The sequence below is a fragment of the Pongo pygmaeus genome, chromosome 6 (genome assembly GCF_028885625.2).
Source record: "Pongo pygmaeus isolate AG05252 chromosome 6, NHGRI_mPonPyg2-v2.0_pri, whole genome shotgun sequence".
Taxonomy (NCBI): Eukaryota; Metazoa; Chordata; class Mammalia; order Primates; family Hominidae; genus Pongo; species Pongo pygmaeus.
This window is the reverse complement of record NC_072379.2, coordinates 49,230,044-49,244,717: the sequence shown is the minus strand read 5'-3', so window position 1 is coordinate 49,244,717 and position 14,674 is coordinate 49,230,044. Positions and strand designations below refer to the sequence as shown.

Here is a 14,674-nt window from a genome sequence, read left to right as displayed (position 1 = left end):
CCATCCTGGGTCTGAGGAATGGTGAATCTTTTGGGCTGTTCTTCAGGTGGAGATGTGTCATAAAGCAAGGCCACAGCACTGAGAAAAAGTAAGAATGTTGACAAGGCACATACATAGCATCGGTTCTTACTCTTTTTCTTTTAAAGCAAAAATGGTTATGTCCCTTTTATAAGCATTACAGACTGAAGTGTGGCCCCTCATAATTCACATGTTTAAGCCCTAAACCCCAGTACCTCAGAATGGGACAGTATTTGGAAATAAGCCCTCTCAAGAGGTGATTAATTTAAAATGAAGCCATTAGGTGGCCCTATTCCAATCTGACTCATCCTTATAAGAAAAGGAGATTTGAACACAAAAAGAAGAAAACAGGGATGTGCACGTGAGGACAGAGAGAGAAGGCAGCCATCCACAATCCAGAGCAGCCTCAGCAGAAACCAACCCTGCCAACACCTGGATCATGGACTTGCAGCTTCCAGAACTCTGAGGAAACATTAAGTTTCTGTTGTTTACGCCACTCAGTCTGTGGTATTTTGTTATGGCAGCCCTAGCAAAGCAAAGCAATGAGAAACGGAAAACAAAAGCTCCTAGCAGGCAGTTTCATTGTCAAAGTCTGTAACTGCCGGCTTCTGAGGTGAGGGGCTCCGCCACAGGTCCCTGTTCAGAATGCAGATCACATGGGCCCCTGCTTTGCTGTCTTTACCATGGTAAAGTAACTGTAATTACAATTGCAATTCTAATAATTTCAGAAGTATTTGCACAATATCATTCTGAATGTGCCAGAGCTCAAGCCCTGGATACCTAGGTACTTGTGGCAGAACCAACTCATATCAGCAGGTGACATTACAACTGGCTCTGATGCATTGTCCTTGACAAATCAATGGCTGGGACTTAGCTTAATAAACAGGGGTAAACATTTTTACATTTTTATTTAACACGTTAGTGTTGCCGAGGCAGCCTCCCCCAGGCCCCACTCTCCCACCAGAAGCTGTGGGGGGGTATGTAGTATAGGCTACCATGTCTGGCAGGTACATGAAGTAATCCAGTGATGAGTGAAGGTGTTTATAACAACTCGTCCTCCTCCTCTGCTCCCCAGAAACAGGCAATAGGATCCTGACACATTCTAGACCAGCTTCCAGCCTGGAGCTCCCCTCACAGACAGGACCCTCTGTATCCATTCCTTTGTCAAGCTCCTTGGATCCCTAAACTTATTCAACTTCCCTCTCGCTGATTCAAGCTCCAGCTTACAGTAACCACACTGGATTCTGACAACATCCAGGGTTTACATTTCCCTGTACCACTCCATGTTGAGGTATGCCCAAACTTTCATAAGCGGAGGTTTCGTCATCCTTGAAAAAAATAAATGATACCTGTCTACAGTTGACCCTTTCTCGATCACCCAGACCTGTTTGTCAGTCTTCTCTGACTTGATGTTCTTCAGATTATTCAGTTCTAGGGATTTTCTCTACTTGACTGCGAGTTAAGATCCCCAATTCCAAACTCTAAAGAATATCTTGTCTTTGAAAGAGAAAAAAAATGTTTTCACTAGTACCAACTGCAGAGGCCAGATGATGCCAAGTGTAGGAGGGAGGGAGGATGGAGGGAGGAGAAGGAGGAAGGAAGGAAGGAAGGAAGGAAGGAAGGAAGGAATGAAGGAAGGAAGGAAGGAAGGAAGCGGGGGGGAGGGAGGAAGGGGGGGAGGGAGGGAGGGAGGGAAAAGGGGAGGGGAGGGCAGAGGGGAAGGGAGGGGAGGTGAGGGGAGAGGAGGACAAAGGGAAGGGAGGGAGAGGAGGAGGGAAGGAAGGAGGGAAGGAAGAAAGGAAGGAAGAAAGGGAGGGAGAGGGGCAGGGGGAAGGGAAGTGAAGGGAGAAGGGAGGAGGAAGGGAAGGAAGAAGGGAGGGAGGGAGGGAGGGAAAGGAGAGGAAGGGGACAGAAGGGGAGGGGCCCAGAAAGATCTCTAACATGCAGAGTTATCAATTCATTCTTTGTATTACTAGGTACCCTTTAAACAACCCAGTTTTAAACCTCCATTCTCAATGATACTTACTCTTTCATAATAAATGCCTATCCTGACACTGTATATTATTAACTTAGCATATTCATATGCAATTAATTGATTCAGCAGTTTCACATGCTTTAAATTGTATGCTCTACTAGTCTCTGCCAATAGCACCTGACCACATGTCAGGGGCAGCCTCCTGCTCATCCTACCAGGCATTCAGCATTCAGTGGTTAAAGGAGTTGTCTCTCCACCAACATAAGAGCTGGCCCGCCTGGCTCCTGACGCTCCCCACAGTCACACCAGAGAGCAAGCTCCCCAGCAGGAAGGGACACTCCTTCCTCCCTCATGATGGAACTCCAACTCCCTCAAGGACAGTTCACACTCATCTCCTCTGTGAGGCTCTTTGAGATTTAATGTGTTCCAGCCAGGTGTGGTGGCTCACGCCTGTAATCCCAACATCTTGGGAGGCCGAGGTGGGCGGATTATGAGGTCAAGAGATTGAGACCATCTGGCTGACATGGTTAAACCCCATCTCTAATAAAAACACAAAAATTAGCTGGGTGTGGTGTCACACGCCTGTAGTCCCAGCACTTTGGGAGGCAGAGGCAGGCAGATCATTTGAGGTTAGGAGTTCGAGACCAGCCTGGCCAATGTGGTAAAACCCATCTCTACTAAAAATACAAAAATTAGGCTGGGCGTGGTGACTCACACCTGTAAACCCAACACCTTGGGAGGCCAAGGCAGGTGGATCACGAGGTCAAGAGATCAAGACCATCCTGGCTGACATGGTGAAACCCCATCTCTACTAAAAACACAAAAATTAGCTAGGTGTGGTGGCACACGCTTGTAGTCCCAGCTACTGGGGAGTCTGAGGAAGGAGAATCGCTTGAACCCAGGAGGCAGAGCTTGCAGTGAACCGAGATCGTCCCACTACACTCCAGCCTGGCGACAGAGTGAGACTCCATCTCCCCCCCAAAAAAAAACAAAAAAAAAAACCAGCTCAGTGTGGTGGCACATGCCTGAAATCCCAGCTACTCAGGAGGCTGAGGTGGGAGGATCACTTGAACCCAGGAGGTGGAGGTTGCAGTGAACACAGATTGCACCACTGCACTCCAGCCTAGGCGACAAAGACTCCATCTCAAATAAAAAAAATGAGAGAGAGAGAGATAATGGGTCCACCCTCTAGACTCCTGGCTCTCAGGAGGAATTATACACAATAGAATTCTGCCCATATAATAGTCTCCATCAATTTCTGGAAGGCAAGCTCATATGAAAAAATTTTCCCGTGTTCAACTCTTTTGCATATACACAGTAGGTAGTTAATACATGTTGACTGCATTTAATTTCAAGTAATTAATGACAAGTATTTAATCATTCAAGTGTTAAGTTTTGAAATTACTTCAGGGATTATATCTTGACCTGGTTTTATACTTTGAAACATAACTTGAACTAGCTTGAGCTGTCAATGAAAAAAGAAACATAATTAGGTAATCTAATTTTTTAATGGATTAAGGGAGGGAAAATTTTTCTTAGGGATAGACAACGAATATGAGGGATTAATGTTTTGTCAAGTTATAATTTCATTGTTGCCAAGGCCCTCTGAGATAATGGCATGATATTTTTCCACATAAACCTGAAATTTCTAGCACTTGATGGATTTCTATTTTGTCTCAGATACTAGATGTTGGTGGGCAAAGGATGGAGAACTCCTGAAATTACAAACCCACTGCCTCGCCACTATCTTAAAAACTATTTTTTTCCTGAGTCTAACCAAGGCTCTGGTCTTTAAAACAGAGTTTGCAAGTGTAAGGAATGTAACAATATTCAAAACATGGAGACACACAGGACAGTTGCGGAAGTTAGGAAAAAAGACGCTTACTCAGTGCCGCTCTCCACCATCTGCGTGAGGAGAGAGATGCCGTCCAGGTTTATAAACTCCTGGGCAAATGTGACATCCCGGGAGAGGCTGGCCAAGTCCTTCAGGGCTTCCAGCTTGGCATCCATACTCGAGGACTGGATTCGTTCATGGAGCTGCTGGGCATTCTGAGCCTTATGGGGCAAAAGCAAAGGGAAGAGTGTTGACAAACAAAACCACAACAGCAAACCAGATTTATGTTTCAATGAGAAACAGAGATACAAAGGCCAAAAGCGCAAGACTATCTGCATATTACAGAGTGGGCATCTCAAGGACAGGCTTCAAGGCTTCCAACCCAAACACTCCACCTTCAGAGCGACGTCCGCTCATGTCACGACAGGAAGCAGTTGCATTCTTCTCAAAGGAGTTGGATTTCCATTTCGAGGAAAAGCAAGAGCAAGAGTACAAGAATATTAAAGCCCTAGAAACTGAACAGGATGCGGCAGAAAGGAGGGAGGAAAGGGGACGTATTTACCCTTTAAGTAAAATTATTATGTAAAAGCAACTGAAAGCTATTTGCTTAGTTAAGCAATTACACAAATTTATACAGCACGCTCACCCGTTCAGTCAATACTCTGAGTAATAACTGCCTACACATGTTCGGGAGCTTCATTAGCCACCCAAATGATCTTTCTAGGTTACTGCAACTCTTCCAGCACGCCACAACGATGCTTGTAAATTTCAGTTTTCAACAACATGTTGTTTCACATGCATTGGCTACTTGTGTGAATGTAAAACTAAATAATTAGGAAACCAAATTAACAGCTATGCCTAGAATTACTTTTAAGGCATTTGCACTTGGCTTCTACATGCAGAACAGAGAGGAATCGAAATATATTAGAGAAGCTGAACTTCTGGGTAATAATTTGTAGTCCAGATGTTTTATTCATCAAGTCAAGGTTTTCATATCTACCTTTCACTTGAGGCAGGCAGTAAGAAAAACAAAGGAATAAAATGTTCTGCCTGTGTTTTTGCTTAATACAGATAACTAAGTTAACTCAAAATCACTGTGGTTGAAGCACTCTGCTATCATCATATTCTCCTTCTCGGGTACTTGCTTTCTCTTTTGAAACCGTGTTATATTTTAGAGAGGGAGAAGACAGGGTGTTGACCCCATTAATGAGGTATCTCTCCTCAACAGACAACTGGCTACAACTCTCTCAGGAACCCCCTGTGAACTATCACAGGGTTAAGGTTGCAGAGTGGAGGCAGGAGAAACACATAGGTATTGAAGGCAAAACCAGTGCTGGCCACAGACTCTGCCTGGAATGGGGGAGGGAATCCATGCAGGTCCTAAGAGCGGAAGGACTCCACCCCAGCAGGTCCACAGCCACAGAGCCCTCCCTCCCTGCCCAGTTCCCCCTCCACTGTCACCTGGAAGCAGCCCTCAAGAAGAGAAAAGGATTCAACAGGGGAACTGATGCAATTCTTTAGGACCCAAGACAGGGATAGAACCCATGCCCCCATCACTTGGTCACAGATGTGCTCAGGTCTCCCATTTAATTAAAACCAGAAACAGACGTGTTGCATCAGAAATTAGAAAAGAAGGAAAAGAGCAGGGAGGAAAACGAGAGCCCTGCCTACTTATCTATTCACTGATCTACAGATAACACACATATCACTCAAATACTAAAAGGGAGAGTGGAGAGCTGGGTGATAATTATTTATCTCTTAAAGTTGTTCAAGGATACAGTACTCTCCAAAGTTTTCAAATGGATATACAGCATTCACATGAACATATAATAGTTAACCCAAGCAAATCATTTCAAATTCCTTGAAAAGTGTATTTTTTCTCCAAGAAGGATGTTTGCATTTACTATATAGGTTATGACAATAATGAGTATCCAAAAATTACTTCATTGTCATTATTAATGCTAATAGTGTTTGATGCAGTTGATACCAATATAAAAAGCCAACAGTTTCCTAGCACTTTTTATGAGCCACTATTTTAAATACCTTCATAAAGTAATTTATTTAATCTGCACAATAGTCCCACCAGGTAGGTCCTATCATAGTCTTTATTTGACAAAGGAAATGGAAGTTCAGGGAAGTTAGGTAACTTGCCCAAGGTCACACAGCTTATCAGTGCTGAGGCTAAAATAGAACCTGGGCAGCTGGACTCCAGAAAACACATTGTAAACAGTGGATCTCAAATTGTTGCCTGTGTAAGAATCACCTGGATGACTTCTTAATACACAGACCGAGGGCCACCCCTACAGTTTCTGGTTCTAAAGGCCTGGGATGGGGTCCCAAAAATTTTGTGTTTAACAAGCCCCTAGGTGTTGCTGCTGCTGGCCTGGGAATCACACGCTGAGGACCACCGCTCTAAATCACTCAGGATGCTGCATCTCTCCGTGATGATAGAATGAGCAGCTCTGATTGTGTTTTCCCTCCTTCCTTCCATCCTTCCCTCCCTCCCTCCCTCCTTCCTTCCTTCTTTCTTTCTCTTTCTTTCTTTTTTTTTCCCAGATGGAATCTTGCTCTGTCACCCAGGCTGGAGTGCAGTGGCAGAATCTCAACTCACTGCAACCTCCACCTCCCAGGTTCAAGAGATTCTGTCTCAGCCTCCCGAGTAGCTGGGATTACAAGTTCCTGCACCACGCCTGGCTAATTTTTCTATTTTTATTAGACACAGGGCTTCACCATGTTGGCCAGGCTTGTCTTGAACTCCTGACCTCAGGTAATCCGCCTGCCTCGGCCTCCCAAAGTGCTGGGATTACAGGTGTGAGCCACCACGCCCGGCTGATTGTGTTTTTCAACTACCACCTGATCTTCCCCAGCTGTAACACAAGGAGGCCCTCCAGGTTTACAGTACCTAAAGAAAATGTGCTTGCCCTTTTAAAAGCTGTGCACTTCTAAGGAAGAACCTTTGCTAAGAAAACAAAGAAAAAGTCAATAATGTGGAAGCTAAGTAGACGGAATTTATTACACCTACTCTTATTAATATATACTTTATTATACCTACTCTTCCTACTTCATTTACATGCCTTCATACTTACCTACTTAAAAGTAAATAAATAAATAAATTTTAAAATAAAAGTGAGGAGAGAAATAACAGAAACCTGAAAAGGACAAATGTCCCAAGCAGAGGAATCAAGACTGTGGAGTCCTCCCAAATCCCACAACTGCTCATGGATTGCTGCTATAGAAATTGAAAATATTTTACCAAGATGGTCACATGTAAGAATAGCAAAGCAATATCCTAACTTGCTGGGATCTTAGCCAAGGAGTCACTCCCAGTAATAGCAGTAAAGCCTTCTCCAAATTGTCAAACTACAAAAAAGCTCATAGACTCAATGGCCTGGAAAGTTCCTATAGAACTATTCACCCCTCTCCTTCACTCACCCCAGCACCTGAGAATGATGTGTTCTGTTGGCATGAGGCTATTCTTAACTCTCCCTGCAGGCCTTGGTACCCATATCTAAGGAGACAACTTTTCTTTAAAAAGTGCAGTTCCCACAGTGTTTGCTTTGGGGTAAATTTCCCTCTTCATCCTAGGACATAGGTGAACAACTGGAGGAGACACATCACTAAAGAGGAGGGGAGGACTGTGGCAAGCCAGGTGGCGAGGGGACCATGATGGAAACCTCCATGAGCCAGGAGTCAGAGGCAGGGCTACTTACATCTCTGCCACTGGCTACCTCCAGGGCCGCAGTGAACTTCTCTCTTCACCCCTCTTGGCCTCATTTTCCCCATTGGTAGGTACACCAAGGAACTGTGATGAGATCATGTTTAAGGTTCCCTTTCACCCACAGTGTGACAGAGTGCATCTCAGCTGGGCAGTAACCCTCATCATGGAGTCCACCAGGAAAAGGTGCTCCACAGAGGTGAGTCCCAGAAGTGACCTCCAATCAAAATATTATGTCAAACTGGTGGGACCCTTTTAATGCAATATTTTTCCAATTGGATCCAGAACAGGCAGGGCTATACCTTCTTTTTATCTTCTCTAATTTCTAAATAATCTGGTAATACAACATTTATTATATAAAAAAAAGTGGGAATCAAAGTTTTTATTCTGAAAAGATTGGAGTTTTGTAAGGAAATTTTGTTCTCGGATATCAGATATTGCAGATCACTCTTTCACTCTTTATATAATTTTATATATTATATATATAAATATATGTATTCTCAGACAAGTCTTTCCAGTTATCCAGTGGAAAGGAATGTTCCTTCAAAATCCTCAGGATCCTCATTCACTGATTCAACAAATACTTCTGAAAAGCTTGACACTGTTCCACACATTTGGGATACTGAAACAAATAAGACGGCCACGGTTCTCACCCTCCTGGGGCTCACCCACCTTGGTGTGGCAGGTGGACAACTTTTAAAATTAGCAATAAAAAATCAAATATTGATGTTTCATAACAAAACCTGAAGTGGAGGGTTTGTGTTAGAGAGTGACTGATGGCTTCTTTAGATGGAGTGATTTTCAGGGACAAGCAACCTAAGGAAGTGACATTCAAGGAGAGATCTGACTGACAAGAAGGACCCCACCACATTGGGGAGCAGAATATTCTGGGCAGCATCAATGGTTAGTGCCAAAGCCCTGATTCAGGTGGAACAAGCCTGGCCTGTCTGGAGGGAGAGAGAGAGGACTGATGTGTCTGGGGTCTGCAGGCCAGGGGGCGTGTAGGGAAGTGAGGATGTGGAAGCAGTAGACAAGGTAGCCTAGGGTGTTCATGAGCATGCAGAGCTGAAGGAATCCCTGGTGGTGATGTGCTTCCCTGAATGGACGCCTGTAAATATCTGAGATGGATGTGCGGTACATTTGGAGCCCTTAAAACAGCATTCATAGCCAAACATTGAGCAACCATCATGTTTACCAATAGGACAATGGTGAAATAGTCACGACATAGTCATAGGATGAAATACTATATGGAACTACATATGGAACTTTTAGAGAATGTAAAATAGTGTGAGAACATCCTCACAAGGCAATATTCAGAGAAACAGCCAAGATGCAAACATATTTTATTGTTTATGGGAGGTGGGAATATGTGCAGTGGAGTGTGTGTATCTGCTAGAATGCAATGTCACCCAGCACATAGGCATGTGTCTGGCATTTACCATGAATTCAAAACACATTTCACTAAATGAATGTACAAATGAATACACATATATATACGAATGTATAAATGAATATATATATGAACCTATAAATGAACACATATACATTCACGTATGCACACATATGTATTCACACATTTGCATACAAATGGTCAAAGAAGGCAAACAGATGTGACCTGTGGTTATTTATGAATTGTAATATTCTAAACAATTTTCTTTGCAGGAAGCCTTATTTTTTGCATTTTCCATAATGAATTTGCACCATTTTTATATTTGGGAGGAAAGAGTCAACATTATTAAAAAAATAAGATAGCCTTGGTTCTGATTTTTCAAGCAACCAGCACACGAGAAGAATCTAATAGTCATGTAGGTCTCTGTATCAGACAGCTAGTTATATTTTCTGGTATTGTTCTAAGGACAGAAAAAAGTTTTACTTTGGGCCATTGAAACAGCTGGATGTGGCTACCTCATGTCCCAGATAGGAAAGGGTTCTGGACCCAGACTCCAGACTCCAAGCGAGGAAACAGCTCATAAAGGATTAGCCGTGGGCACGGGAAAGGGTACTGGTAGTGTGTGCGTATCAAGCATTTAACATCTCTCTCTCCTGAAGATACAAGTTAAAATCATCCCCAAGAAACTTCTAGCATAACTCTGGATCCATGATGCCAATTAAAAAGTAGTCTAAAGACATCCTTAGGTTCAACAGTTTAATAGATATCTTCAAATGTACGCTCAATGTTGCCCAGCGATCCAATATTTTCCTGGAATGTTCACTGTGTCCCTTCAGAATGACTCCTCCACACCTTTTCTTCTCTCCTTAAACCCCCTCTATGCCTTTCTGCTGCCTCCCCTCCACTGGTGGTCATTTAATTGAGGAAATCAAAGCAATCAGCCAGGAGTTCCTTCATCTTCCTACTTCTAACAGCACCAGCTGCTGGCATCTCTACCCTCAAGCTCTGCTTCCTCCTAATAGATGCTGTGTGGCGGGGACCCTCTTTCCTATCAGAAGTCAGCTCTTCCCCTCAGCTCCGGATCTCCTCTCTCCTGGCCTTCTCAAGTATTTTACTTCAAATTTATCTCCCTTTCTTCTGTGTCATCAGTTCCCTCTCTGTAGTGGATCATTTCCAGCTGCAAAAGTCTCTAATATCTCCCATCTTTAAAAAAAATAAACAGAAAGGTAAAAACATCCATTGACCCAGTTTCCCTACGGCTACTTCCTCATTTCTCTGCTTGCATTTTCAGCAAAAGTTTTGGAAGAGGGAGTAACTTGAAAGTGTTGCCTCCATTCTACTTCCTATTCTCCTCACTCTCATGAGGCGCCCCTGTCCAGCCCTGCATGGAGAGTGTCTCCACCATGCTATTAATACCTCTAGGTGGCAGCCCAGGGACCACCCTCATCGCATCATCTTTATTACCTGGACAGCCTCCAACACACCTAAGTACTCCCTCCTCCTTGAAACACTTTGCTCACCTGGCTTCTTGCTTGGCTCCTCCTCTAAACCTTAAGAGCGTCCCCAGGGGTCTGTGCTGAGCCCTCTCCTCTGCTTTCCCCATGGTGACCTCTTCCAGCCCACAGCTTTAAATGCCATTTCCATGGGGGTGGCTGGCACACCTGCATCTGTCCAGGCTTCCTAGTTAACAGCACACAGTTAATTTTGCCAGAGCACCGGGAGGAACAGGACATGCTTCCTCAAAGAGCACCACATCCTGAAGTTCTGGGGCTTGCCCTCCACAACACTCCTTCCAACTCTCTAATTTCCTGCAAGGCAGGTAGCCCAAGCCCCCTGCATCTCCTGAACCTGCAAGAAACTCCGACCCTGTGCTCTGGCCGCCCCTGCAATCTGTCCTTGGGCAGCAGCCTGGGGATCCTGTGTCTCCTCTGCCTGCCAGCCTCCACTGGCTTCTTCTCCCATAAGCTAGGCCACTAAGAGTGATGCCAAAAATAGAATTTAAGGCATTTTACAACCCTTTATTAGTTTCTCAAACCAGGAGAGAAAAATTGAAAACCTGAATTGAAAAATGGAATTAAAAAAAAAAAGTTAATGGGCTTATTGTTAAGAATCTCCGATAATCTGAATCCACACAGTGAGTGACTGAGATAATACCATTTTTCTTATTGCCAGAGGGAATAAGACCCAAAAATCATTAATGACAGGCCCTCTGACCTAGATAATGCTGATACCGGCTCCCTAAACCAGAAAGAGTAGAAAGCAAGGATTATGCTTACAGCTGACAAAGCAACAGTAGGGACTTGATGAGCAGTTCTGCTTTCTATAATATGTCCACACAGGCCAAAAGAAGGCATAATGGGCAATAATTCAGTTTGCTTATAATAGGGTTCACAAAAAATCTCATAGTTTGCAATCTTGACATGTTTTTAGCATGGGACATTATGATTCACCTCTTTTGTACTATAATGGCTTTGTAATATGTATTTGTGTATTTCTTTCATTAAAAATAATACCAGCACATGAGATAGGTAGAAATATATGAGTACAGCCGGGCATGGTGGCTCACACCTGTAATCCCAGCACTTTGGGAGGCTGAGGCGAGTGGATAACTTGAGGTCAAGAATTCGAGACCAGCCTTGCCAACATGGGGAAACTCCATCTCTACTAAAAATACAAAAATTAGCCGGGCATGATGGCGCACACCTGTAGTCCCAGCTACTCGGGAGGCTGAGGCAGGAGAATCACTTGAACCCAGGAGGCAGAGATTTTAGTGAGCTGAAATTGTGCCACTATACTCCAGCCTGGGTGACAGAGAAAGACTCCATCTCAAAAAAATATATATATATACATATATACACACACACACAACACACATACATATGAGTACTACTGGAAGTTACCAAATAAAAAAATAAAGTTAGCCCAAAGTTAACAGTTTCTTGTGGGTAACCCCTGAGAAACATTTTATCCTTTTATCTGAATATACATACACCTCCTTTCCACATACATAACAGGCATCCTTCTATACAGGATGTTCTGCAACCTGCTTTTGTGTTAATGGCATACTTTAGGGATACCTCCTCGGCAGCACATATCACATTCTTACTAACAACTGCACAGTATTCTACAACATAAAAATTACCTACTGCACTTACCTAGTCCAACTGATAGATACATAACAGGTTCGCAGTTTTTGATCACTAAAAACAATGATGCATATAGCCATGCTTGGGTGAGCGTGTGTGTGTGTGTGTGTGTGTGTGTGTGTGTTCATCCTGCAGTGCTTTTATGAGTCTATTTATTATATAAATTCCCAGCAGCAGTACTGTTAAGACAAAGGTATATGTATTTTAAACTTGGGTGAATAGCACTAAATTGCCCCCAAAGAGGGCACACAAATAGATTCTACTTCAAATTTTCAAAATCCTGACCCCACGGCATCTTTTCCTCACACTTAGATTATCTAGGACTGTAGATTTTCATCTTTAAGAGAGATTGAAGTTCTTCTCAGATAGATAGATAGATAGATAGATAGATAGATAGATAGATAGATAGATACATACATACATACATACATACATATATACATACACATCATTTTGTTTATTTTCCCTTGTTCATAGCTTTTGGCAGCCTGTCTTTTGGGACGGTTTCTTTATCCACTCATAAAAAATCTTGCAAATGAATGAACTGGACCTCCATTATGCAGCTGTCAATTATTTTTTCCAATGTTGTTTTTGACTTTGTTTCTAGAATTCTTTCCAAACACAAAGTTTTTGTGGGGTTATTTTAATTTTTTGGTAGTCAAATTTATTGATCTTTTTCTTTATGGCTTCTGCATTTTGTGTTCTACTTAGAAGTTTCTCTCTACTTCAAGACTACAAATATAGTCACCATAAGCACTTCTTAAAACAAAAATTTCAGAAAAGTAACAACGGTCTGGCAAGCCAAACTGCTTCTGATACGAACAATAGCCGAAGCTGATTTTAAAATATGCTGCATGCAATAGAGGACCTCAGACTCCACGCCCACAGCTATTATGATCATGGCAGGTAGGAGACACTACTCAGCTCTGCATATAGAAGCTCCCCAAACCCTGACTGCTCCAAAGGTCACACACATTTGCACACATTCTCTGGGTGTGTTCCTGGCTATATTTTTTTTTGAGACAGGCTCTCGCTCTGTCGCCCAGGCTGGAATGCAGTGGCATGATCTCAGCTCACTGTAACCTCCGCCTCCTGGGTTCAAGCAAGCCTCAGCCTGCCGAGAAGCTGGGATTACAGGTGCCCACCACCATTCTCAGCTAATTTTTGTATTTTTAGTAGTGATGGGGTTTTTTCCATCTTGGCCAGGCTGGTCTTCCTGACCTCGTGGATCCACCCGCCTTGGCCTCCCAAAGTGCTGGGATTACAGGAGTGAGCCACCACACCCAGCCTATATTTTTTATGGTAACGGGAGATGGATAAAGATACCACACTAGAAAGATATGCTTGTTTAACACGGCCACTAGAGAGACTGTCTAAAGATGTACCATGCAGTGGAGAAGCAGCAGCCATGTACAAGGCCTGTTACAAATCAATTAAACAGTACAGGTTGTTTGTTTAGATCTTCTAGTATTAGTGACCATTTCTCTAGGAACAATCCAGAAGGGACTGTTCTGTGATAAAGGGAGACAGAAAACAAATTTATCAACCAACAAAAAGACCACCTTTGACAGAGTGGAGGTAAAACACAGCATAGCTACACGTTACATAAAAACAAGAGTGTGTGTGTGTGCGCGCGTGTGTGGGCGTGTGTGTACCCATGTGGATGTTGAGATGTCCTTATTTGGCTTCAGGGAGAGTTCAGCTGAGGCAGACGAAGGAACTTCAAAAGCTAGTATAACACCATCTGCTGGCTTCTTTATGGTGCTCTAATAGGTGTTGGTTTTTTTTTTAACAAATTTTTATTGTGTATGTAAAAATGAACAAGCATATGCAACCTATATCTTTCAGCTACATGCAAAATTATAAAAAATAACCTATTTAAAGTTCACAGATCCCAAATTTCTGGCTTATAGAGTAACTTCTCAATTCTAGACCCTGTGGCTACAGCCAAACCACAAAGTAATTGCTTAAAATGCAGATTCCTGGGGCCTATTCCCAAATATTGTAATCCAGCCTCTCTATTAAGGCCCCAGACATCAGCATTTTCAAACTTCCACAGCTGATCCAGGTTTGGGGATCACTGCTTTTTGGAAAATGTAAGGCAGTCTTTTGTAGGTGGGCTCCTATCTTTTTTTTTTTGAGGCAGAGACAGAGTCTCGCTCTGCCGCCCAGGCTGGAGTGCAGTGGCGTGATCTCTGTTCACTGCAAGCTCCGCCTCCTGGGTTCATGCCATTCTCCTGCGTCAGCCTCCCGAGTAGCTGGGACTACAGGCGCCCGCCACCACGCCTGGCTAATTTTTTTTGTATTTTTAGTAGAGATGGGGTTTACACCATGTTAGCCAGGATGGTCTTGATCTCCTGACCTCGTGATCCACCGGCCTCGGCCTCCCAAAGTGCTGGGATTACAGGCGTGAGCCACCACACCCGGCTGCTCCCATCTTTTAATAGTGCCTCTTACACTGGCTTTCACATCTTTCCATTCACTGAGCTGGGAATGTGAGGATCATTATCTCAAGAACACAAATTCCATTCTTCCTGATGACAAGTCATGCTAAGTTTCTTTTGGGATGCTGAAAAACTTCACTCTGCCTAACATC

The 14,674-nt window shown here is 43.4% G+C and overlaps 1 protein-coding gene across 10 annotated transcripts in view; it reads right to left on the bottom strand.

The window, feature by feature from the left end:
* The window catches only part of ELMO1 (engulfment and cell motility 1), a 595,247-nt gene that overhangs the window by 405,397 nt on the left and 175,176 nt on the right, over nt 1-14,674 (bottom strand). For all 10 annotated transcript variants that reach the window (XM_054496891.2, XM_063667384.1, XM_063667385.1 and 7 more), the window contains one exon: nt 3,879-4,048. In XM_054496891.2, the coding sequence (XP_054352866.1) occupies nt 3,879-4,048 (170 nt within the window). The remainder of the gene's footprint in view (nt 1-3,878; nt 4,049-14,674) is intronic.